Source organism: the organism of the source record quoted next, unplaced genomic scaffold (genome assembly GCF_019419815.1).
Source record: "Pyrus x bretschneideri cultivar Hongxiangsu unplaced genomic scaffold, Pyrus_bretschneideri_v1 Contig55, whole genome shotgun sequence".
In the NCBI taxonomy this organism is placed as follows: domain Eukaryota; kingdom Viridiplantae; phylum Streptophyta; class Magnoliopsida; order Rosales; family Rosaceae; genus Pyrus; species Pyrus x bretschneideri.
In genome coordinates this window covers 1,176,849-1,184,523 of record NW_025999793.1, presented here as the reverse complement: position 1 = coordinate 1,184,523, position 7,675 = coordinate 1,176,849, and the positions used below count along the sequence as shown (strand labels likewise).

Sequence of the window (7,675 nt, the reverse complement as noted above, 5' to 3'; positions counted from 1 at the left end):
GCTTTTAAACTCAATTTTCCATCTAGGGTGTTTCATCTGCCTTCATCTGTTGAGTTTGGAGCTATTAATGTTTGTTAGTGAATTGGCTTCTTCCTTTCTCCTTGTACTGAAGAGGAGAAAGGGGGATAGCTATGATCAATTCATTCACAATTCAAGCGATTAGTCATTTGGGGAATCAAAACCTTGAGTAAATCACACAACTCGATTAGTGGCCAAAAGAATATGGGCATTAATCACTACAATTACCACAGCTCTCAAGTCAAATACTTTTTTTTTCTTCTTTTCCTCTCTCTACTATGTTTTCTTCTGAGGTTTTCTCACTTTCTCTATCATTTGCTCTCTCCCTATTCTCCCCCCCTCTTCCTTGGCCTTTTCCAGCTTTCTCTCTACCTTTTTTATTCTCAGTTCTCCCCTAAGTTTAATCTTAGTTTTCCTTGAGCCGAGTCTCAAGGATCCCAGACTCTACACCCCTTATCCAACATTTTTCACCTGCTTTTACTGCTTTCTGTCTTGTAATTTTCCTTCCTCCCCTCCCTAGCAGTGATACTTCATCTTCATCCCACCATGTGCTTGGATCGGGGGGCTCCGATCAGAAATTGGACATTAGATCCACAGTCCACTTCCCCTCCCCCAACCAGCATGCCGATCCCTAACGAGGCCAAGTGGTGGGTACTTAACATACCCCTTAGGCTCACTCTCTACCCATCTGTCACTTTGTTTGTATATATTTGCAGGGGTTCGTGAAGGGGACTTGAATCTGGTGTCCACTTTCTCGGTTTGGATTTTGGCTTCCTCCAAGAATGTGACGTCAGCAACGGTGTGGTCTTTGTTGTTGGAGAGTAGGGTTTTTATTGTTTGTTTTATAGCTTTGGGGCCTAAGCTTATGTGGGTCTGGTTGTATCTTGGGTTGCCGATCTCATTTTGCTTTGGTCTTTTACTTTCTCTGTAGCTGTTTATCAAATTCTTTTGGGGTCATGTACTAGTTTTTAATATAATGAAAGTTATCTTCGTGATAAAAAATATAAAATCTTTCTGTTTTTTGGTCAAAAGTCACAACGGTGCATGCCTATTAACAATAGCGTGCACCATGTGTACCTCTACAACCAACAATCAACCTCGATTTTAATAAAATGTCTTTACCTTCAACTTTTGAGATGTAACTGTTCCTAGGCCAAGAAACCTCGACCTTGAATCTTGATCTATTCAAAGGAGTTTTAACAAAATATTTATAATACTGTTCATTTTTAACATTAATAATATTTTTAGCCTAAAAAATCATTTTTGGTACTATTTATTTATACCTTTATTTTGTCATTTTGGTTAAAAGCTAAAATTTTCAAACCATTTTCGTTAGTTTTCATTTTATTCAATGTATAAGTCCAACTTAGGCAAACAAAAAGCTTTAGCTCACACCGCACTAATGTGATATTCTACAGCACAAGGTTGAGAACTATAATTTATATACTGTAAATATAGTAGGAAGGAACCTTTCTTTTCCTTCTTAAAAGTAAGAAGGATGAGAGTCGAACACTTATCACAATTGTATTGACAAAAAATAAAAGATTTTATAACTGAAGTTATAAGTAACTAATAGCTAGTAGGGTCGTAAAAGCATGTAAATACATAGAAAAACACATACAAAATTACCATCTCTGAGTACATATCTTGTATTGAATTTGAAAAGAATATAGACAACCAAAACCCTAATAAACAAAACTAATGAAATTATATATGATCAAACAAATCTCACCGAAAATCGGAATGATACATATAAACTTGTTATTCAAGCCTGTGGAGCATCGTAGCATGAATGTTGGACCAATCTAATTAATGGTTAAGAAACATAATTCCTTTGGCACCGGCAAAAGGAACTTGTAATGCAACACTTCCATCTATGCACATTTATTCTGTCCCGTTTTACAATTTTATCCTTAACCATGCACAACAACGTCCAAAAATTTTTTCTGCTTAAAAGAGGGTCAGCTGATGATTTCACCATGACAATCTATCCTTTCGGGAGTAGAAAGACTCACAAAAGTATTTCAGCATCTCCCTGACCACTATGTGTGATTTACCAGTATTAGAAATCGAACCAAAAACATATTGTGTACAATACAGACCTGAAATTCTTTTCTAACCATTAAGTCATGCATGACTTTTATCAATGCTTTACTTTTCATAGGGTGTAAGACAGTGAGATCAATCCACGCGGTAGGAAACGGCAGCTGTGCTTTTTGAGTTGTGGAAACTGGAAAGGAAAGAAATGGGCCAACCAAGAGGGAGTTCGCAAGTTAACATCAACCAAATCACAACCGTGACAATTAAGTAATGGTCCCATTTCCATTCCGTGCATTCTAAGCTACAAAAACCATAATACGACTTTTATTGTAAATGTTAAATTGTTATTATCAGATTACGAATAAATAACAAATTAATTGTTATGTTATCAGATTACGAATCAATAACAAATTAAAAGCATAATACAGGTTAAAAAGTAATTAAGTTGTTCTCGATGAAATGAAATATTTCATCTTGATATTGAACAATTCTCGAAATTCCAATCCTTCCTATCATATCGATAAAAGAAAGAGAACACCATCCAATAAAGTAAGAAATTTATGTATAAGAATTCAAGTTTTTGGTGTAACATTATTTCATAAGCTTATGATTTAGTTGGGACTTGGTTTAAATCAAAATGAAGTCTCGTTTCGTCTTGTAATTTTTATTTTTTTTTGGCAAAGTGCTAATTTAGTCCTTATAACCTCAGTGAAAATTAAGTCATTGAATTATTTTTTTTTTTGTAAAATAAAACCCTAAATTCATTAAAAATTGCTAATTTCATCCCTACTATTATATTCAAAGCTATTTTATTCAATTTTTCGACAACTTAAATCACTTGACACACTTTAAAGTGTAATATACCGTCATTTTTCTCGCTATAAGCCTTTAACATTTTATATAGGTTGTGAATCTAATGTCTAATTTACCCTTCAAAGTTAACTCCATACACTATTTCTTTATGGAAAATTATCAATCTACCCTCCAGTATGTATCACATGCAAGTAACGTGACTTAAATTGATGGAAAATTAAATATAGTAGCTTCAAATTTAATATTAGGGATGTAATTGGCAAATTTTTATAATTCAATGACTGATTTTTCTGGAAAAGAAAATAGTTTAAGGACCTAATTTTCACTCAGGTGATAATTTAGAGACTAAATTGGTAGTCCACCCGTTATTTTTTTTTTATCAATGAACGAAGCCCTAGGAAGTTACAGGGTGAAAACCCTAACCATCAATAAACTTGATTTCATTTAAATTTTTTGATGTCATATAGTGGAACCAACACTAAGACACGTGAACAAGATAATGATGTTTGTAATTAAGATTTTAGTATAATTGTTATTTATACTACAGTCTGATGATATTATTCTTTACTGATAAGTAAGAGATCTTAAATTCAATACTTGTCAAATACATATTCAAATAAAATTAATATAGTTGGTCATTTGTATGGTCTAGCCCTTTCCTCAATCCCTTTAAGATAAATAATATTGTTGTATTAAAAAAAAAATGTTGAGTAGAACTATTATTGCTCTTTACCTTATTGGCAAAGTATCGTTTGTTTTTTTCTCCTTAAACCATTAAAAACATTAGAAAAAGGTTTCTCCTTTGGGTCTTAAATAAGCAAAAAAAAATTACTAAACTATATACAAAATTGTGTGTAGACACATGATCATTTCTTTCTATTTTCATAAGGATAATACTAGAGAGATTAAATCTGTACACAAAATTATGTAAATTAAATGACATAGAAGTTGATTGAATTATTATTTAAGCGTTGATAAACATGTTTATTCTTATTTGATGACATATCGTTTAATTTATAAATTTTGTCTTCAAATTTAGTCCAATATTACTCTTATCATAATTTTTCCTCTTCATTTTATTACTTTATTAGTAATTAATCTGCTAGCTGTAAGCTGTAGACTAGTGGTAAGATTATAGTTGAAGGCACCGATCACGGCGTGACAGAGCAGAGCCCCAGGGACCCAGACTCTGATGGTTTGGACTTGAGCCGGTAGATATAGCCAGATATATAGCTTACAAATCACAACTGCCATGGCCCATTTTGTGTGGATCCCCCCACATATAAAAAAGGCCTGGCCCACTCATCATAATGTTGATTGATACTCCTAAACGGTAATCATGATTATGATTAAGTGGTTAACTACCTTATTAGCGTCCATCTACCATGCACTCCAACAATGATGCAACCACATGGTGAACAACTCTATTCAAGTGACAGCATGTTATGGTAGGGAACATACCAAATCACTCACTTTTATTAGTTGCCAATGCAAATGCGGGTAGTGTATAGGACGATCGTATATATTAGTTGTAAATGTCTGCGATAAAGTTATGAGTGTATTTTGAATGAATTAGAAGATCATTCTAAACTCAATTCGTGTCAGTATGAATAAAAAAGAAAAAGAAAATTCAAAATTTAACAAATCTACCATACTCATTTGAAAAAAAATAATAATAGAGACAAAAGTCAAGAAGAAGATGATACATAGTAGTTGTCATATCCTATCACACTTGTTGATGCATAAGATTCATCACAACCACCATATATTTCAATCTATTTCCGTATAAAAAATCAAAAAAAAAAAAAAAAAAAAGAGAGAGAAAGCTCAAATGAATTCGATGGAGAGAAACTCTCATGACCCATGTTGTATACCATATTTTTTGAGCCTTTCTCATTGCACTATTAGTTGTGATGAGAGAGAGAGAGTGTGTGATTGTAGTATATATACGATATAAGATATGAAAGTATTTCTTATTAGTAGCTCGACAAAACAAGATTTTACTTAAGAAACAAATACATTCTTTCTTAATATTGAATTGAAAATCATAGTACAAATAACAAACAACAATCATACTACAAAACTAGGAATATTAATTAACTAATTGAAACAAAAAAACACTACAAAATTGCCAAAAATACTACATATTGCCAAACTTTCTTGGCAATAGAGTTACAAAATATCCTATTCATATAGAATTCCCCTAATCTTAAAAGAGGAGCAATCCTTTCTAATCTTACAAGAAAACCCATAAAATAATATATAAAAAAAAAGAAAAAAAAAAAGTGAACTTTCCAACATATGACAGATTATATTTTCCTAATTATACAAGATATCCATAACTAATATGTATAAGTTGTCTATGATATGCCACATGTGGCATTGCAATTGCATATGAACAAAACCAAAATTAGTATTTAAGCAAACATATCGTGTCCTCCTACACCACGAACGATTAGTACCTCTGTTTTTCACCTCTACCAACCGATATGTAATAAACTTCAAACGCACCCAAAACACACAGATCCAACGGTCCAGATGCGTCTGGTACCACCACGTGGAAATAATACCCCCTTAAATTACAATTAAGCCAATGAAGGCTCGAACGAGCTTCCCGTTGCTCACGCTTCTAACGAGAAGGGCCTATTTAACCAGTCCCAATTGCTCTCTCTGTCTCGCACTCTAAACCCAAAACTCCATAAGTCGACCGAGTCGACTTACTCATTCATTCTCTCTCTCTCTCTCTCTCTCTCTCTGTTAATCACACAGAGAGATCAGACATGGATCGCAAGACTTTGTTCTTCCTAGGCTTTGTCTGCATTGTCTTCGCCGGTGTCGGGGGCCAATCTCCCCCCACTACCGCTCCCCCGGCCACACCCACAACTCCACCATCCAACAACCAGCCACCACCCTCTCCCCCCGCCAGCACTCCACCTCCCGCATCCACCCCTCCTCCCACGTCAGCTCCTCCTCCCGTTACCACATCACCGCCCCCAGCTACCACGTCTCCGCCTCCATCAACTCCTCCCCCTGTCTCAGCTCCCCCGCCGGCCACCCCACCTCCAGTCAACGCTCCTCCACCCGCAACTCCACCTCCAGCGACTCCTCCACCCGCTACTCCTCCACCAGCAACTCCGCCACCGGCCACACCCCCACCGGCCACACCACCACCAGCCACTCCGCCACCCGCCACTCCACCACCAGCAACACCACCACCGGCCCCTCTTGCGTCTCCTCCAGCTCAGGTACCAGCTCCAGCTCCCACCGTGAAATCTCCAGCTTTGGCGCCTTCTCCCCTCGCACTGGCCCCCGGCCCACCGGCACCGCCAGTCGGAGCTCCAGCGCCGTCCCTCGATTCCGGCGCTCCGGGACCGTCATCTTCAGTTGATCAGGTACTTCTTGCGCTTCTATTTACGTACTCTATGTTTGGAGACAATGGCTAGTCTTGAACGTACGCCGCCGTACGGATCTGAGTGTTCAGTCTCATTTTGTTTACATTGTTAAAGTTGATGGGCTGGATGGAGGGCGTAGTTTAGTTAAAATCATTGCGATCTTTCTAACGTGAGCTGAGAGTTTGACTTAGACTGTTTGTAACTGGGCTATGGGTCGCTGCCGCGTGGCAACACAGATCAGTCATTAGCTCAAGGCCCTTGATTATAGAGATGTGATATGATCAGTCGCCTACATGGGCAAATTCTTGATCGGTGATTTATTGTGGTATTCATGCATCAACGACCAACATTTTCCGACATGGTATGCATTTTCAAGTTTTTGTTGTCAACATGCCAAACATATTGACCCCCAAAAAGTAACACATGCCAAATTGTATTGATCTTTTCATTTTGCATAAGCAGTTATTAGTTGTCGATAATTGTGATGTTCATTGTTAAATTTCACTCACAAACATCGACGGTTAACAATTTAGTTTAACCACGTATGTCTGATGATCGTTGTCAGAGACGTAGCTAAAACGCACAACTTAATAACTGTCTCACAAATATTGAGGCAATATATTTCTAATTAGTCTTATGAATTTTGATGTTGACGTGCAGAGCGGAGCAGAGAAGATGTGGTCGATGCAGAAGATGGTAGGGAGCTTGCTGTTTGGGTGGGCTGTCCTCAGCTTGATGCTTTAGATGAGGAGACGATCACCCTCTCTGCCTGCAGGCCTTCAAGTTATATTCTTTTTGTATTTCATCTCTTCTACCATATCTTAATTTGGTTATTTCTTCTTCTTTTGATATTCTTAATATGTTAGCCCATGTTTGAATGGGACTTGATCACCACTTGTATTTGAATTTTGAACTACATATACATTACGATTCTGCTCAATTCTTTGGGACATTTTTAGGGGAGCTTTGTATCGATGTCACTGTTGAGAGGGAACTTGTTTTAATTTGTATCGGACCTTATATATACCTATATTCTTTTTTCAGTGCTCTACTTCTATTTTTTTTGCTACCTACTTCTTTCTGCTGCACTCAAAAAATATATGACATCTCTGTAGCTTTAATCATTATTTGACACATTAAATTTATCACAACAAAGTTAAGAAAATATAAGTTTAAAGAAAGGATTTCTCGGAGCAACCTCCCAGGTTCCAGACTTAGGAGTCAACTTTCACGTATATGCATTCCATACATGTATCTGCCCTGGAAGAGGGAAAGGGTCACCACTACTAAGGATCTCCCTCCCTAATCTTAGATAGGTCGTCTGAGGGTTTTCCACGATTCATTGCTGTGGTTACACAATGGGATGATAGTTTCTCATTTAGAATCTGTAAAAACAAAATTTTGATCAAATC

At 36.7% G+C, this 7,675-nt stretch overlaps 1 protein-coding gene across 1 annotated transcript; it reads left to right on the top strand.

The window, feature by feature from the left end:
* The first annotated feature begins 5,507 nt into the window (after positions 1-5,507).
* On the top strand, positions 5,508-7,306 carry LOC103933367 (classical arabinogalactan protein 9). Its single transcript, XM_009343053.3, has 2 exons — positions 5,508-6,263; positions 6,924-7,306. Exons 1-2 carry the CDS (start codon positions 5,652-5,654, stop codon positions 7,005-7,007), a joined length of 696 nt encoding a protein of 231 aa, XP_009341328.1. The 5' UTR covers positions 5,508-5,651; the 3' UTR covers positions 7,008-7,306.
* Positions 7,307-7,675: the final 369 nt, after the last annotated feature.

What these genes read in the sequence shown, in the direction of transcription:
- LOC103933367 (XM_009343053.3), top strand. Translation starts at nt 5,652, where the DNA reads ATGGATCGCAAGACTTTGTTCTTCCTAGGCTTTGTCTGCATTGTCTTC. An exon ending in CGTCATCTTCAGTTGATCAG is followed by an intron (nt 6,264 to 6,923) that starts GTACTTCTTGCG and finishes GTTGACGTGCAG; the next exon opens with AGCGGAGCAGAGAAGATGTG.